Source organism: Macrobrachium rosenbergii, chromosome 17 (assembly GCF_040412425.1).
Source record: "Macrobrachium rosenbergii isolate ZJJX-2024 chromosome 17, ASM4041242v1, whole genome shotgun sequence".
Classification (NCBI taxonomy): domain Eukaryota; kingdom Metazoa; phylum Arthropoda; class Malacostraca; order Decapoda; family Palaemonidae; genus Macrobrachium; species Macrobrachium rosenbergii.
Window position 1 is genome coordinate 28490765 of NC_089757.1, and position 20000 is coordinate 28510764.

The 20000-nt window shown below is 36.3% G+C and overlaps 1 protein-coding gene across 5 annotated transcripts in view; it reads right to left on the reverse strand.

Moving 5' to 3' along the window:
• Positions 1-20000, reverse strand: part of LOC136847823 (inactive phospholipase C-like protein 2) — a 607840-nt gene that overhangs the window by 56233 nt on the left and 531607 nt on the right. For all 5 annotated transcript variants that reach the window (XM_067119761.1, XM_067119760.1, XM_067119762.1 and 2 more), the window contains exons 4-8: positions 6276-6451; positions 4132-4244; positions 2820-2883; positions 1773-1866; positions 465-668 (exon numbers count right to left, since the gene is read on the reverse strand). In XM_067119761.1, coding sequence (XP_066975862.1) covers positions 465-668; positions 1773-1866; positions 2820-2883; positions 4132-4244; positions 6276-6451 — 651 coding nt within the window. The remainder of the gene's footprint in view (positions 1-464; positions 669-1772; positions 1867-2819; positions 2884-4131; positions 4245-6275; positions 6452-20000) is intronic.

Here is a 20000-nt window from a genome sequence, read left to right on the forward strand (position 1 = left end):
AGCCGGCACGATAGTTTTCTTTTACAGAAACCTAAAAGGAAAACAGAGCAGAATTCAACAAATATATCATGTACGTAGTTGTTGATATAAATTTTGGTTACCGCATGATTCAAAAACCCCAGAGGATCGAGAAGTTAAGAGTTCATTAGGCGCAGTTCTTGTTTTCCAAACTGGTAAGTACGATCGGCAGGTTCCATATACTTAGGAGAAAATGCCGACCCTTATGTTATAAGAGTAAAAACGGATGTAACGTAGCTTAAATAAAATTCACTGGAATTCAAAGGCGCTGAAATATATACATATCCGCTCATTTCTTCCCCAAATTCGGACGGTAGGTTTGCAACGGGAGCCGTATCCAAAAATATAAGGGATCAGAGAAGTTGGAAGTTTTTTGCGTGTGACAGCTATACTCGAAAGGACCTCGTGGGAGTGACCACTAATCCCCGTGTGCAGAAAAACCTTACCTTTAACACATCTGCACCCGCAGGTGAGAACCCGGATGTACCCATCGACGCTCGACGGCCCCTTGAGTTGGTCTTCCAGCAGGTAAGTGTTATGACTGGTGGAGATGAAGTAGTGGCCCAGAGGTTGACACATGTCTTGACACACCTCCCGGTGACTCGCGTCGAAGAGGTCACACTCGTCGCTCATCAGGTACTTCGTAAAGCCTGAAGAAGACAACGGGAATAATATTTAGGGAAAAATATGAAGCCAAGACGAAATAGAAAGGTGTTGTAGTGGTCGGTGGACAGTTATTCTGATTAACTACGGATTCAAATGGTACAGGTGAAGAAAAACTTAAATGAAGTTACTTTACTCGTGAGGAGGACAGAAATGCGGTTTCATTTACTGAAACACTGTGTCGATTCTTTTAATTTTCGTGGAATTCAGTAACTGAAGCGTAAAGAGTTGGACAGAGGCTATGCACTCACATATGTAGGTTTGTCGGTCTGTATGTTTGTCAGCAAGAGATCTCTAAAAGTTACGCAAGGATTTCAATGGAATTTTGTGGAGAGTTCCTCTATGGACAAAGAAGGCCGAATGACCAGCATGCGGATACTTTTCTTATTTGCTGTCGGTAGGCATATGTACTTTCTGAATGCTTTCTAGTACTGCACTTTAATACAAACAAACATACATAACACATGATTAAATTTGGAATCTCTATAAACAGATCCTTCACAAAACACAGCACGAATTATTCGAAAAACAATGAAGAAGAAACGGGTACAGAAAGACGGGACACTAAATGAAATCCAAAGAGTAAGTATGTAAAAAAAAAAAAACAGTATATTGAATATATACTCGTATGTAAATATATAGATAAGAACAAAAATGGTCGGCCAAAATTAATAAATAAGCATGGGAAGAAAAGGGTATTTGGTTGTACCTATAAGAATGAAACTTAAAAGCTAAGATTGTGGAAAAAGCTATTGATAACGTGGATGGCAGTGGTACACAAACTATTGTAGAGGAGAGGCCTGATAACATGGAAGCCACAGTACCCAGACTGCGGTTAAGAAAAGACTAAGATAACATAGTATAGTGGTATACACAGACAAGGATACAGAAACGATTGTTTACGCAGAACTTCACGGCACACAGACTATGGTAATGAAAACAGTGGATAGCATGGAAGGCAGTGAAGCACAGATTATGCTACTGAAGATGTCTGGTAACATGGAAGCGCATCAACATTCATTAAAAGACGAACACACGATTGCAGGTGAGTGAACACTCTTTAATTGGTCTGTACTCTATTCTCTGCTTACCGTCTATTAGCATCTGCTTATTCTTGCGGGCTTCTGGTGCCGGCTCGTACTTTTCGATAATTTCTGCAACATTTTCTGATGTTAAACCCGCCAACTGAAAAATAATAACAAAATTTATTAATATTCCTTGCTTCGGATAATCATAATCAAAATGGTTAGGCTAATTACGAAAAGATACACACTGAAATATTTTACAAACGTAAAACGATAAATGATCAAGTTATGTAGGAACAAGTGACATGTACTGTAATATGCATGCATAAATGTAAACTTACACACAGAACATAGGAACACAATCTATGGGATGTACACACAAATGTTATACACACGCACACGCACATACACAAATATATATATATATATATATATATATATATATATATATATATATATATATATATATATATATATATATTATATATATATATATATATATATATATATACATATATATATATATATATATATATATATATATATATATATACAGTTAAGTACAATGTAAATAACGTTCGTTTAGGCAAGACTCGAATCTGAAATAATTCCTTAGTCTAACTGTAATCAGAGATGCCTTATCAACAGTAGTTTATTTCAAAATGAACATTAACAGCAACCTCAAATACCATCGACAGTTAAGCCTTGTGTTGAGACTTAGATTTTTATGATTTCTTTCTGTAAATCACCAAAAAATAATATTTTGCTTTGAGTTAACAGAGTAATTTTATATAAAGAAAATGGAGATATAATTTATAAATCTGATCTCAGACAAGTAAATCTGCATCTAACGTGAAAGATCTACATTAATTTTTGACTAATAACAAGTAATATAGTACGTCCACTGTTTCTTCATAATGCCATTAATAATAACAATAAAATATATTAAAGGACCAAGTATACGGCCATTCACTGTTAAAAAAAAACAAAAACAATTTAGAGCTAAAAAGCACAATTTCCAATTGCTCCAATCTCCAAAAAGTCAGTAATAATTACACAATACAAACTAAACATCGACATTTAGACGCTCAAACCATTTTCCCGATGACTTACCCCTTGTTCACCCTCCAAAAACAAGTGAAAATCTTCTAGCGTGAGGTAGTCTTTGTTAGCGTACCTGTAAATAGTTCAGACAGAAATTTAAGGGGAGTTAGAACACTACATAAATTCAGGAGTCGAAGACTCATTCTTTCCAAAGTCTCCTGGATTACGGTTTGGCAATTAAATCACTCACAGTCAAACTCACAATTTTATCTGTTTATCTGTTTGTTCTTTATTTTTTTTCTTTTTTAATAGGTGGGGTTTCTTCTTTATGTATTTCCCTTTACTTCTTCCTAATGAACACCATATTGTTTGGAAGCATGAATTTCAAGTCGATGGCCCCTTTGGTGGGCTTGTTCCATATGAATAAGTTTCATCTAATGAATAATAATAATAATAATAATAATAATAATAATAATAATAATAATAATAGTAATAATATCTTTGTGTTAATTAGATTTTCAAAAGTAACACTTAAAATATCTCCGTTTCTCAATAGAACAAACTGACTTGGAAATCAACTCTAAGTGGCGGGAAGTTCCTTTTGGGAGGAAATGCTGTACTAAGCCTAAAACTACGGTAAATTATAACGTATGATTTTCTAAACTCTCTGGTTAGTTTCAGTACAAAATCAGACGATGAAAACACAGATACATTAACCGCAGTTGCATCACAATCTTAATGAAGAACACAGAAATAAAAACAATACTATCTATCAGATTCTACGTTTCCATCTCAACTAAAACGAAAAACAGGAACTGCCTGAAACGACAAAATATAGATGAAACGAAGGGGTTTCATTATATATGTATAAAAAAATTAATTTTTTGAGTCACCATGACCGAGTAATGACTTCCCTTTATAAAGATAATGGCATATCATTAGTATTATCAAACTCGGTGGTCATTAATTTTCCTCATTAACGTATAACATAAAAGTGATTACCGGCAGAATGAATAATGACCATTTCACCTTGCTAATAAAAATGTAATTAAGGATTATCCAAATACCCGGAAGAAGTAAATAAGGATTATGTTACCTCGCAAGTAAAATAAAATAACATGTGAACTGTCTAACCTAACAAGTACAAAAGTGACTCATTATAATAAAAGTCAATAATGAGGACTGATTTCTTTTATCAGATAAAAAGCCAATAATGATAGTCTCACCATACTAACAAATAAAAATAATGATCTAATCGTAAACAAAAATAAAGCAACTTTATGAAAAATATAATAAAAACGTAATTTCATCTTACTTTAAAAAATAAATGAGGGTTTTCTTTGCTTATTCGTTCAATAAACAACAATAAATTATTCCTTACCTTATTAATAAAAAGTATATCTCAGGTCTGGTGGCGATTTCTTTGAACATGTCTATGAATTCCTGACTGTCAATGCGTCCGCGACATCCGTCACTTTTCCCTATATCGAATTCCTGTGAGAGAGAGAGAGAGAGAGAGAGAGAGAGGATTATTAGTGAAAATATGTACAACATCGTAACTACGAGGGGTAAACTTCAAAGCTAGACCTGATCGTCAGTTTCCAAATTCTTGCTGAGATAAAGTAAAAAGAAAGTTAATAATAGTAATAATAATAATAATAATAATAATAACAATAACAGAACATACATATTAACAGGGAGGAATACGAGAAAAGATACAAGGCATGAGCTACAGATAAATTCAAGGCGAATTTATAGTACCAATATTTTAGAGAAAAAAGCAGAGAAGTAAACAATGAACGGAGGAAGATAAATTCTCGATGAAATTTATTTCCAAAGGGAAGAAAGAATACATATAAAGAAGAGAAAGAATAAATATAGAGCGAAATCAATCCCTGATGTAAAATTAAAGACAAATAAATCCCCGCGTAAAATATATTTCTTAAGGAAGAGGAAGAAAACAAAACTTTTCTGGTTCAGTTTTAAGAGAAAATACAGTTGCGTTTCCGCCTTCAACTTTAATTCACCCGCCGTGGCTTAATCCGAGGATAACAATTATCATACTGTGACTCACGGCAAAGGCCTGACCTCACTTATCTTACGTCTGGGGATCCGAGAGGAAGGAAGAATATTTTCTTACAAACGGAAGTCTGCTAGATATGGTAATTAGTTTCATGATGTCGGAAGTACAGAAAATATTTTCGCGTAACTTGAAAATGGGATGGAAATATCATTCTTTCTAAAGCATGACTTCTGGACTCGAGAAATATATCCTGGGAAAAAGAATATGTCTTTGTATACAGTGAAAAAAAAAGCTTAAAATAAAATTCTTGTAAAAGGAAGCCCTTTACATATTTTGCCACACTCGGGAATAGTAATAAAAATTCATCGACCAAGAGAGAAAGACTCAAACGGGATAAGATTATATATTTGAAGACAGTTGATTAAAAATACTATTTCACGTCAGATATGTAATTACTACGTAGAAAAGTTCACTTATTTCCGTTTATTCAAGTTCACTTCCCACGCACGACAGCCATATTGCAATCCCTTATTACTTTTACGGGTGCAGACCCAGATATAATTTTTGATTATTTATTTTCTTTCCATCTCTCGCTTTCCGCTCTGGCAATCCGCTTCCTTAAGCTTCGCTCATTAATATACTCATTTATATTTTGGTGGTTGAGATTACATAAATAAATAATCAAATATACATACACATACACACTATATATATGTATATATATATATATATATATATATATATATATATATATATAAATATATATAAATAAATATATATATATATATATATATATTGTGTGTGTATGCATTCCTTTAAATATACGTCTACGTGCGTCTGTACGTAAGAATGTATCCATATGTATGAGACAAGATCGACCATTTTCGCACGAATCCCGGCAAAAAAATCCCGAGGTCGCCCTGATATCCCATGAATGATTTCGTGCGAGCAAAGCGTCACGCAAGCCGCTGCCGACACCAAGGTTGCAACTTGTAGCAACAAGACGTCAGAGAGACGTTGCAGAGTGCAACTCGACTGTCTTGTCGCTTTCCCAATCTCTTCCGGTCACTAAGCCTTCGGGAGATACATCATGCGACAGGTAGGCTCGCTGAGAAATATGTATTTACTCCTGTTTTTCTAACTGATTTTATGTAACAGTCGTGTATGCATATAAATATGGTATGTATTTATTCCCGTTTTTCTAATTGATTTTAAGTAACAGTCGTGTATGCATATAAATATGACTGTTTGCATATGCATACTGGTAGAGTATATGCTCACCATATACTGCAAAACTACAGATGATTATTGTCCAATGAATAATAATAATAATAATAATAATAATAATAATAATAATAACCTATAAATATTGGTAGATTATATGCTCACCATATACTGCAATAATACTCACAGATGATTACCGTAATAATAATAATAATAATAATAATAATAATAATAATAATAATAATAATAATATAATAATAATAACACCTCGAACCCACCTGCAATTTCTGCCTGACTCTCATGACCGTCACCTGGGAGTCGAGTCTTTTGATGAGTTTGATGCAGGTGTTTTCGTCGATGAATCCCCCGGAGGAGTTTTTGGAGGCCTTGTCGAACATCTCCTGAAGCCACGTCTCCCGCAGCGTCTGTCGGTCGTTCACGGCGTCTGGGGCCGCTGAAGGGGAAGAAAACAGCGCTGGGTGAAATTCAGGAACAGAGCTCTTTCTAGCTTACCGAGGCACGCGAGCGAAACATTTGGAGAAGGTACAGTTTAGCAGCCGACCCCCTGACGAGGTGGGATTCAAGTTAACTGAGGAAGAAGATGTTTCAATTTACCGACTTTAAGAGAATTGAATAATATGAATAGTGTCGAATACTCCGTCAATTAGGTGAAGTAGAAAATCGACCCTTTGAACTGGGAAAATATGTTGTTCAGAACATATTCTTTGTAACACTTACTATAACCAAGAAGCCAATTAAGTTTGTTTTGTTAGCATTCGTAATAGATTTCTCAGATCACTGATATCAAGCATACTCATAACCGTCTACATAATCATCAATCAAAGGTGAAGTCCTAAAAACACATACACACAAACAAGGCCTCGTATTCGCTTCACACAGAGACGCAGAAGAATCATTAGCAACACGTCGGTTCCTCTTGCATAAAAGTAACTAAATGCTTGGATACTCAAGTCCAACACTTCAGGCACAGTGTTTCTAAAGCGCCTCTCTCTCTCTCTCTCTCTCTCTCTCTCTCTCTCTCTCTCTCTCTCTCTCTCTCTCTCTCTCTCCCCGTCTTTCTTAGCGTTAGACATCCGAAAAAAGGTGATAATGTTTCAAGAGCAGAAAGGAAATTGTTGACAGATTTACAGAAGCTTTTACTTGAATCTTACCTAAACCTCTACACGTTAGTAATATTTTTATTTGGATGAAAAACTACCAAGTACTTCAAATAAAAGCGTTGAAACTGATACACAAAATCCGTTCTATGTTAACATACTACCCTAATTCAAGAAACATTTGATAACGGAGCTCAGAACAACAGCCTTACCATGAAGTAAAAATTTTCATTTTTACTCCCAAACCATTACGACTTTTTAATTTACTCTGCGCAGTTTCCTTATTTTGCTCTCGATCAAACTTTATTGTCTATGTATTTGTACAAAAAATTACAAAATAATGAGTGTTTTCAGTCAAACAGAAAAAAATATGTGAGTTTCAAGGTTCATCTTATGCACACGTATATGAACGAATGTATTTTACTTCAAACATACTTCCATTTCAGGGAAGGCTGCGAGTCCATTATCAAAAATTACCTCAGAGAATATTTCAGCTTTTCAATAAACTTTAACATGTACGTTTCCACCTTTATTGTATATTTTTGGAACAAGTCTTCCTGATACTCGGTTTATAATTTCCGCGATAAAGAGCCCACCATTAAACACAGAGCATCCAAACTCAGGCTTTTATCTAAGGAAATTGAATGTTTCTTTGTTAAAGTATGATAAATGAATCATTTGTTATCTGTGATGGCCATATGGCTCCAACAGATCCTTGACAAAAAAAAAAAAAAATTAAACACAAGTATATATATTATTAACCTTCCGGTCTCTGCAAGTCTATTGGGATCAGGTTGGTCTCTCTCTCTCTCTCTCTCTCTCTCTCTCTCACCCTTTCATAGGGCTTTTACTTGAACGTCTGATTGAAATAGCTTCGACCAGGAAATTTTTTATAGCTACCAATATCTCTTTCAAACAACTGTTGCCCATTTATCCTTTACCAAAGACATCTATATAAATACTTAAAGACAATATTTACCTCCTGAATTCAAAATACCAACAGATCCAAATTTTTCGGTTCATGATAGCGCTCCGTTGATTTATAATATTTTTTTTTATTAGGATTTATACAAAACTATCATTCAATACACGCTGCCTAGCCTACTCTAATACCCAGCTATTCAATAACTACTGTGACTTTATTCAGGTGTAAAAAGGAGGCATAATCCTCTGCTGACCTCTGGATTCATTTATAATTTTAACGGAACCAGGATTTGACCTTGGAGGAGAGTACGTGAGCTCCACCCGAAGAGGATAAGTAGACCCTCAACGAGGCATGAATTAAAAAAAAGAAGTCAATACAACAATAATCACGAGGATTTTAAAATTATTGGTATAGTTTCACATGACCATCAATTGTCCACCCCTCAGTGTCTATTTATTCAATATGATCCCTCAGCTGAATAGACAGACTGCATCAACCCCACCCCTCTATTGGTTTCATGTGTTGTCGTTGGAACTCGGCAGCTCCAGTCATGCACTGTATTGACCTTCTGATTTTTTAAAAAATCTTATATGTCTTTCATACTTTCATTATATGTTCTTAAGTTTTTTTTTTTTTTATCTCGGAGTCTGCTTTTACATAAATTATTTTTTACTTTATATCCTTGAAAATGGGACACTGATTGTCTCGAAAAATAAAGAGTACCTGTACATTGTACATCGAAACTGTTCTTCCTTCTTAAATGCTGCTGTTCGTTCGGTTTTCATCAACCGCCTTCGTCTTCAATATTATTTAACACCAAATTATTTTACTTGGTCCTCTATTTACATCTGATTTTACTTCCTTCTTATTAAACAACACTCCTAAACTAAATTCATGGCTACAAGTCAACCATTCCTCTCCATCGAATATTTCTATCTCTTTTTACTTTTGCCTCAACCAGATAATGATCAGGTACATATCCACCCACCTATCTTTTCATTGTTACATCCAAGGACAAGAGAGACAAGGTCTACCCAATTGGGTGGAGTCGCCTCCCACTTGGGGTAACTAGGTAAACGATGACGTACCTGCTTATTACGGCAATTCACCTGCTGACGCAATAAGGAGGTAGACAAAGCTCCGCCTACATGGGGGATTTTGGGGGAAGTGAGCAGACCTCCTCCTTCTCTTGGCCTTGTTACATACACCCATTTGCTCTTCTATCTGCTCTGTATGAGAGCACAATCTAACAATCTTTTCCCATTTAAACATATGGGTATTCTTTGGATACCCTCGACGAACACATTTCAACACTCCATTTTCGTTCATAGCATGAACTTCATACCTGCCGACTGTGCCATCTCTGTTAAGAGCGAAAGATTTAAATCTAAAAGCGAAGTGGTCGTTGTAATAGCTGGTCGGAGAATTACTGGCCTGGTGTACAAGTGGGGAGATGGAGTGCCACGAGAAGTCAAAGAAAGGACAAGAGATGTAGGGGCAAAGTTACTGGAACAGAAAATGGCTCGTGAATGGCGTGCTAAGACTGATGTTTCCAGAAGGAACAGTGTTGATTAGAGATAGAAACTGCAGTGTCTAGTAAAAGCGTGTAAAAGTTTGTAAGGGGGAGAAGTTTGAAAGTGACGGTAAGAGCAAATTTAAGAATTTACGTGGGCACTTGTACGATGGAGTAAGAATGTTAATAAGGATGATGAAAGAATGGAAGTGACTTATTCATAATGGCATCTGAGAATAAATGTTATAGATGGTATTAAGATGAAAGGAGAGGTGAGTCACAGGGGGCTAGCAGGATGTGAGCCAAATACTAAGGATAAAGAGTAAAGTGCATAGAAAGCAATGCTTTGGAAATGAAGCACAAAAGAGACTTGGATGACGCAGATGAGATGAGATGAGCTTTTGAAGGTGTACAATTCTGAAAAAATTGGGAAGAACGAGGAGAGGAGAGGAAAACTTAAAAAGTGATGGACAGAAAGAGCAAGAGCCGACGAGGAATTCAAACTAAAGGGCCCTAATATCAAAGATGGCAAAAAACAAAAAAAAAAACCGTGCAAGATAAAGGTGAAAGGCTCACTATTTTAAGGCGCTCATCGCAATGCTGGCAAATCTTCTGTGCAGGTAATCTAATGTAGGGGATTTCTTTTTTTAAATTACCAGTTAAAATTGAAGTGATTCCAATTACTGTTTTTTCAATATACAAATTATATATATATATATATATATATATATACGAGTATATATATATATATATATATATATATATATATATATATATATATATATATATATGTGTGTGTGTGTGTGTGTGTGTGTGTGTGTGTAAGTCCAGTTTTAAGTGGATGCGTGAGTTAAGTTACTTCCAGCGCGATATATGTAATGTAAATCAGTATCTGCAGATTTCAAGTGAAGTCAGGCAGACAGATATTGAAATAGTAACCTATCACAAAGACAAATTTGTAAAAATTTAATGAAGTATCGCAGTTCGAAATCGGTTTATGAATATAACAGTAATTAAGCGATTCGGAAATTGCCGTGAATAGTAATTAATGATAAAAGTACTGCATAAAGTTCAACTGGCCTAAAAAAAATAAAAAACTGATGTCCTATGAACATATAGGAGCTTTTAGAATTATTTGCTTTAGGAAAATAGCTCAGTCAAAAGGAAAGGTCGGAAGGAGGTTGTGATTTTTCTTTTAAATGGTAAATGCAATTTTCCTCAATATAAGATGTTGTAATCTTATGCAAATTCCCGATAAACCTCTCAGATACACCCTAGGGTAAAATCACCGTTTTATGGTTCAGATGCTCTCTCTCTCTCTCTCTCTCTCTCTCTCTCCAAGTTAGTCACTGAAGTTGTACTGTTGTTTGTATAAGTAAACTTTCGTTACAGACGGAGCAGTTCAATATGCTGAAACTTGCTTGTTGTCCGCCTATTCTCTTCTCCTTCTCTCTCACAAGCTCTCTCTCTCTCTCTCTCTCTCTCACGGTGAACAGGAGGTGGTTTAATATGACGACGCCGTCTTTCAGCAGGTCCCAAAGCCACAAGTAACACTCGCAGAGGCCAGACGTTTTTACGACCGCCGAAAACGAGGCTACTGACGCGGGCACGGGTTAACCCCCGAGGTTAACCTCGGTGGTCTATCTCCCGGAGATACTTCAGAGTGAACAGAAACGGAAAAGGGAATAGTAAACAAGACGGTGCCTTATATAAACAACGTAAACAATATCCTTCAGCAGGAGAGAGAGAGAGAGAGAGAGAGAGAGAGAGAGAGAGAGAGAGAGAGAGATGTTTGTTTTCTTTCTTCCCCATTCGTAATCTCTAAGCTGTGTCGTCTATCTGAGACGCACTTAGCAAGTATTGCATTTCTTGTTCATCATTCGTTAAAGGAAAAGTGTGAAACCAGCGCCGCAGTTCTTTGTACCCTTCAAAACAAATTTAACATTTTCACTCGGGTTACTCCTATCAAAATTCTATATTCTTGATAAATACGTCTATATGTATTTCGTACAGAGTCCCAATCACTTTTTAATTTGATTAATTTGGTATAAGACCACACCTTTGTCAGACTTTGCAATTAAGACCAACGTTCACAAAATTAACTATAACTCTGAAACCGTTTCGATGTTACTTCAAATTTTAGAAAGAGGATTCTGTTTTCCTAGTCTTAATGTTCACGCGCAGAAGCATCTTCCCAACCCTTTAGCATTAAAACAATACCATCTTCACTCTGAGATTTAAAAAAAAAAAGAAAGGCCGTAGACTTTGGAACCCCTTATTATCATACGAGATCGAGTAGGAAATCGTCGAAATTCCGGTTAGAATTTTAATTCCACAACATTATATGTATTTAGCTTTAAGAGGCTTTTACCACTGCACCAAAATGAGTACTAGAATCCACTTTTTTAAAACTTTTAAGTGCACAGTAATAGTATGATGTGATATGGCGAACTGCTATCCATTTCGGGGACCGCGAGTCATCGTTTTTCTCAAATATCTCTCAAACTAATTATATTTGATCGAAATGTTACTTTGACATCCCGTCCCTCCCTCCCCTTCCCCTCCTCATCCCTCCCGCAACCCACTTTCCTGGCCTCCCCATCTCCGTCCCCCTTTCCTGTCTATGGGGGATAGCGGATGTTCGATTGCGTAGATTAGTTCTGCTGACTCATGCGACTTTGCCTTTAAAAGTCAAGAGTAAACGCCTTAATTAACACCATTTGACAATGCACTATGGTGCCAAAAATTAGCGGGAGATGTCTTGTACACTGTGTCACAGTACCGCTTCGATCAAATAATTAGTTTGAAAGATATTTAAGAAAAACGATGACTCGCAGTCCCTTGAAATGGATAGTAGTGATGTCCTAGAAACCAAACAACATTAGTTTCCAAGATGAACTCTGACCCTAGCCTTGATATCTTTTCAGTCCATCAAAGAAATTTAACTGAAATGTGAAGAATCCACAAATTTACACCAAAACATGAAGACACAGACGAAAGCTTCAAAGACAGTCACGTTTCCCTGAGCAACACGATCTCGTTTTACGAAAGGAAAATCAGGAGCATTTCACGGCTTCGGAGATATAAACAACACATTCTTATATTTCAGAGATCACTCTGACATCACAGACATGAGAGAATAAAGCGACGCGAAATTCAATTCCTCTGGAACCGGGAGTCACTTTTATACTAGCTTTTGGAAATTCTTGACAAGTATTGAAAAATGCAGTGTGTATGTGCGCGTACACACAGGTGCAACCACATACAAATATATGCTATATGCATATACACACTATACCATATATATATATATATATATATATATATATATATATATATATATATATACATACATACTGTACACACACACACACACACACACACACACACACACATATATATATATATATATATATATATATATATATATATATATATATATATATAATATCCCCAGTAGCAACCAACATTAATCTACTAACAACTAGGTACTGCAACCAGGTACGTAATTCACTGCTCATGTCATAATGGGGAACCTGGATTTTTAGGGAACACACTCAACTCGTTTCCTCCTGTTAGGACAAACGGTATGTGGTGTTGTCGACACAAAGGGACAGAGGTTATGTTGCCTCCTTACTGAAAGGATCCTCAAGGACATTGGTCTTTATGGTGCTATAAATATTGCCAGAAAATATCATATCTTGGTGACGATTTATTACTTCTGGTCTCCGAAGAGAAGCGACATTTCTGTGGAACCCGAGATCATTTTCTCCCTTTTCTATAAAAAAAAAAGACTTCACAATTTATGGGAAAAGTAAAGACAGGCACAGAACAACCATTCATCAGCTGAATTCTTACAGTGAAAATACAGTAAGTTTCCACAAACATTCAAGGCAGACTTTATTAGGTTCACGAATAAGGTCAACGTAAATAAATACAGGTTGGAAAACGATTGCAAATTCCCCCAACGACTTTCGTTCCAGGACAGGAAAAGGAAGCTATCAAAAGATACGAGACATAATGTAATCATACCATGTATGAAGTCACGCTACTGCTATGAACCCAATTATTAAGTAAAAAACGGAAAACCCAATCCCTCTAAGAAATTCCCTCATCATTATCATTTACTAAATAGAGGAGCCAGTTAAACAAATTGAATTAAATTTTCTTTCACGTAACGGTCTAGGGGGAGATATCCTGATGATGGCCTGCCTACATCGAGGCTGCTCAGTCTTTTCCCTTATCAGTTAGCAGATGCTATACCACTGCTACTACTACCAACCTGACACTGAGTGTACAGTTTATAAATAAAACAAGTTTAAACGTACAGCAATATGGTAGTAAAATAGATACAGTCTAATAGCAGACATTTCAGTGGCTAATGCATTCACCTATAATCATAATTCTCTCTCTCTCTCTGACATGAATAAACTTTACTCAACGAAGAGTTCCTTTTAAAGATCTACGAATCGTAGGTAGAAACCGCCTCACCCCAACCCCCTCGTTTTTAATCCTAATGGACATTGCTAAGAAAAGGAAACCACCATTTCGAGCAATTCTTATACAGAAGAAAAATGTATCCCGGGACAGAATATGACCGTAAATCGTTTAAGATTATTTTGGTTCCTATTTCCTTCCCCCATCTTTAAGACGGGAGCAGGAAAACTATAAATGAGCTTTTAATGACCCTGGATTCGATTTGATGTGTCCGCCGTCAATGGTTTTCAATGTAATTCTTTCAGTGAGAATATTATCACCGTAAGAAACGACGTCCGTGTATATATAGATATCGCGTATACTGATTTAATCAATACATTACAATTGCACTGCTTATAAAATAATTTGTATTAATAAAAACATCGTCTCCTGAAGATCTAACACCAACCGATACGTCAGCTTTTCATCGTGTTAACGAAACGAGTTAATGAGAAGAAGAAACGAACTGGGTCCATCAGGTATTCGCGAAATCGCGTTTTGATTCATGCCGGCAGAGAGCAGCACTGAATGGCGTTTTGGATCCGAGTGCTGGCCGGATTCCTCGAAAGAAACGATGATCGGTCGGTCTGTTTGCTTCTCAATGCGCTATTACGTTTTACCATATCGTTTCAATTCATGTTTCTTGCAATGGCTTAACTTCACGGTCGGATTTTTCCTTGTAATGGTCGCTGTCTTTCATCTCAAGGAGTGCGCCATTTTATAAATCACTTTTGGATGAGAGTGCAATTATCGTTAATCACTTGAAAAGGCGGAGGTAAAATTCTCGTTAATAATTCTTTACTTTCTTTTAATAACTTTTCAATAATTATTTCTATCTCTGCATTCAGAAAATAAATGTAATGGCCCTCTCTCTCTCTCCCTCCTATTCCGATCTCCCCTTTAAGGACACACTTTTCTACAGCGAGGAAAAGGGGAACGTGACGAAAAAAAGGCTTTCAAGTTCCCTCCTGAATGTTTTTCAACTTTACATTAACATCTACTTGCAGAAGACCACGTGCGTGCACTCCAGACTCTCAAACTAACTGCGAAGGAATAAGAATGTGAAATATACAAACGAGTACACGTTTATATAAAAGTATATACACAACAGCACATCTATACATGTATGCGTACGTGCTCGCTCACTGGGTCATTAAATATTTTCTTTCCGCGGTACATAATGGAACTTTACTACCTTTAGTAAAGTAACTAATCCTCTAGCTGCAACCCCTTTCGCCCCTTTTACTGTACCTCCTTTCATATTCTCTTTCTTCCATCTTACTTTCTACCCTCTCCTAATAACTGATTCACAGTGCAACTGCGAGGTTTTCCTCCTGTTACATCTTTCAAACTTTTACTTTTTCAGCACTGAATGACCTCATTGGTCCCAGTGCTTGGCCTTTGGCCTAAATTCTATATACAACTCAATTCAGTAAAGTAACTAATGATGAAAATTAAAAGTTGTGACTGTAAATATGACGGTTCATTCTTACTGCGGGTAATTTAATTGTGTGTAAATACTATCAAAATTTCCATGGGGTTTCCGCTTTCCTTCATTTTGTTTAAACATCTTATCCTCCCATCATTCTTTATATTTCTTTTCAAGGATATTATACTTTTACGCTCCTTCCCTCATCAGGTACGCGGGTAGACACAAATGTCTGGTGCACTTTCCATTTTTGCTTTATATGACAATGGAAATGCTTTTAGCACAGTGAGATTTACAAATACCTTAGCAATTTCCTTCAACCAATTTTCTCTCTATTATTCAGCCTCCTTCCTTTGGAATATGTAACAGCCACTAAAATATGGCGTCTTATTCCCATTTTCAAGAAAGACGGTCAGACTTATTATTAAGTTTGGGGTTAAAAAATCATGTTCCTTTCATCCTGTTTAATGTCAGCTTTTCAAGTCCTGCCAGTCTTTTTTTTTATTTCATTTTGCCTTTTTGGTATAACTTCACAGCCCCCTAACTTTAAATTTGTTTTAGGATTGCATCTGTTCCTCTACTGAATACCTGCAGTTGACCAAAGCATATAAATATTATATTTTTAAAAATGTCTCAGATAGTTGTACCTGATATTACCTTTTCCAGTCCTTTCCCTGACACTACCAGATGCTCTTTTAAAGCATATGCCGATATGAATATCATTTCAGGGTATGCCAACTCGTTCAGTTGTCTGAAGAAAAATACTGCCAACAGTTTCATTTGAAAAACGGTATCATTGGAAATCGTTAGGTTCCCACTTCATTGTCTCATACTGCTGAGAAGGCCAATGCTTCTAAGAAATTTCTTTCGCACTTCTATGTAATGTGATTATCGGTCTCCCATAATTCTTGAAGAATGTTTGCTATCTTACTCTGTTTAACGGCTATTCATAAAGAATGAATTTTTCTACTTCCAGAGCTTCTGAAGCTCGACGTGCTCGGGACACAGGTCTGATTCCTGTGGAATTTTTCCTGTACACTTTTCAGTCGTTTTTAATACGATCCTAAAAGCTCGCCAGTAATCACATTTGAAAAGTCCTAAATCATTATATCGTTTTCTTCTGATAATAATTCAGATTTTGCTCGCGAAAATCAGTATCTTCACCACACACCTTTCGAAATGACTGCCAAATTTTGGAGTTCTTAGGATACAACACACAAGATAAGAGATTTTCACGCATGATCTACATACTTGTTTGAATTTAAGTACCTCTGCTTTTCTATTACCTGTGTAAGTGGTACACACAAATATATATATATATATATATATATATATATGTATGTATATATATAATATATATATATACACATACGAGTACATGCATACATACATATTTAAGTACCTCTGCTCTTTTGCTATCTGTGTAAGTGGTACACACACAAATATATATATATATATATATATATATATATATATATATACGCACATATACATACATACTGTATATACATATATATATGTTTTGTCACGTTGCACCAATAGGAGAGGAACGAGTAAGTGAACAATGGGTTTAACATCCCGCAGACTTCTCTGAAAAGTGTTCTCATTTTAGTGTTGAGAAATTTCTTTGCAGTTTTTCCTCAGCAATTTCGCAATGAACGTGTCACTGTATGTGCCACTGAGTTCGTTTCAATTGTACGTTTAAAACGGTATTGTAAAACAAATTTTCGGGAACATGATAACAGATGGATAAAAAAAAATGGTTAAACGAGTGTCCCTTGATCTATCTGCACATGTGGTGCACACCAATATACTGACACTGGATGTAAGAGGCTTTTAAATCAAAATATATTCATTATCAAAGGCTATTAAAGTTTCATCTGTTAATCCTGCATTAACATCATAATCGATATGAGCCATCACACTGCACAGTACCGAAAACGAAAACCCCAAGGTTTAGCGAATTCTAGGTTGCAAAGCCCTACCTTTCATAGTGATAAAAGCGTACAATACTCTAGCAGCTTTTCTATCAAACAAAACGTAGAATATTCCTGGTGCAAACTTCAATTTATTATTATTGCTATCTCCAGAGTTACCTCCTCTACCTTTTCTCCTTCTCATTCTCCTTTTCTCCTTAAGCGTCCTTTCTGTCTCGTCAGCCTTTGTGCCAAGAAAGTTGTGTACGATTTACTGCATTTTTTTCTCGCAATCTATACACATTCAGGGTTCTGTTTATAATCGTACCTTAAGTATTCAGGCTATGTTTAAGATCGTGCTTCGCTGTAACTTTGATTACAGAACACATCCTTACAGAAGTTAAATCATGTATTTCCTTTACGAAATTAACACAACCCTAGGCACTGCAAATAAATAGGGCAGTGGTTCCTAACCTTTTTATTACCACGCCCCCTCTAAGAGTTGGTCCTTCCCTCCATGCCCCTTTTGCATCTGTGAGTAAAATTCCCTCCCAGAAATATGTGAAAACGAAAAAAAGAAAGAGAAGGGGTTTCGAAGGATAGGGAAGGAGGTAAGTAATTACAAAACATGGTGAACCCAACGGGTCTAACTAGAGCAGTAGACCACAGGAAATTAAAGTTATATGGCGATACGTTTACATTTTTTCATAAACTTCTGAATATTAGTTCCTCACTCTTGTCAAGAGAATAACGAATATAATTAGAGAATTTTTTATTTTTCCCTAGGGATCGTGCCTCGTCTGGAAATTGCTGACGCTCCCCAGGTTAAGAACCACTGACATAGGGTATCTTTGCTAAAGTGAAATCTATGGTCTTCTTCCCGTACCTACTATATGGAAAACAGCCTTTCCCGGATTGAACGGCTCAGTGATTGCTTGCTTCCCCATACGGGCAAAATGCGAAATTCATTGGGCATGCCCACCCCACCTTTAAGAAGCTGGTTTACCGTTTCCTTGGGAATAACCGACAGTCCTATTTTTTCAATTCAGTTTCCTTTTCTTCTCGGACAGATATTGAGACTGGGCTGTCTGTTCCATTGCCGCTTTATATACAGCCTAGACTTCGATAACGCCTGACTTTCCTGTTGGCTGACAATAAGCAATGACTAAGGCATCGTTTTCAATGACAGCTGAGCAGTAACAACACCAAACAAGCTGAATTTTACTCTAAACTTACAAATACTTCCTGATGACTGATCTTTGCGATTCCATTTCTCCTATACTATGGACTCCATTCTCTCAACTCTTCTTTCCTAAAAGGAACCATTCTGCGAAGTTCAGTAACCCACGGACTCCCTTCCTCCCCATGCTATTGTTTCCATGACTCACACGGCCTTTTTTAATTTCAAATAATCTGTGGGGTCGTCTATTTAGCATAATCTTTCCAGCGGCCGTGGCAGGTGTGTTTGGGTTCCTAATATAGTCTTTTTATGCATGTTATACGCGGAAATGAATATTTTCCACATCAGAAATTAATATGAAAGTATTTTCCAAAGTCCTAAGCGTAATCACGTGTGACTGCATATTTCCGTTCCGGTAGGCCTACAAATATCAAGCGCAATCTCTTCTCTTATATACTGTACATATGAAATGGAGCCATACTGCATTATACTCAAAGTCTTCGTCAACGTTCTCGGTTTTTCAAACTCAAATAAAATTCTCATCTACCAACTAACTCGTACGATTTCGCGTAATTTCAAAGGCTTCTTTAATCTGTACTTTGATCCCATAACCGAATAAACTCGAACATTTCTACGGATTACATTTACTCTTCTCAGCGTCGAAAGCCAGTTCAAGTCAGTGGAAATCATAACGTGAATTGCATCTACCTCGTCGTATGTTAACAAGTTCCTCGATGAGAGCTCGAACAGACAATCCCATGATCTTTGTTTTTAATTCCATACAGATAAAGTACTGGAATTTTCTTCCCCTTTATGTTTTTCCCGATTCCAGCAACCTCCCGCCTTTCAAGAGGCTGCTGGTCTATTGCTCTCTTTTCAAGAGGCTGGTCTATTGCTCTCTGAAGTGACAGGAGAGTGTTCGCTGACTGTGTTTTTTTTCCCTTCACTGCCAATAATAGGAATTTGCTCCCGATTTGCGTTCCCTATGATCCCGTTATCTGTTTTTCGAAATGCGAGGTTACCTCTTCCTTCTGGATCAATCCATGATTTTACACCAGTTTTTGCCTTTTTTCCATCTGCATAACGGTTTTTGGTTGTCCATTCCGAAAAAGTTTGTATAGAAATGGCTAATTTAATCCCCCAAAAGCTCATTTCACAAATTTTGGAAAATGGAGTTTCATGTTTTCCCAAAATTGTGATTTTTAAGATGCCAAAATGTGTTTTAAGATTTACAATTGTAATGGTTAACTTACGATGAAATTTGCTAATTTACCTTTCATTTTTGGCACTTTCTTGATAGAATTCATCACGTTAAGCAAATTTCATTGTGAGGCCTTTCAACTCTATTTGCATTTTTCCGTTATCATGGACGCTTCAAGCGGCCTCTTTTCATCACAGTTTTATGCATTTTACTTCGAACAATAAATCATTTACTTTCAATAGGAT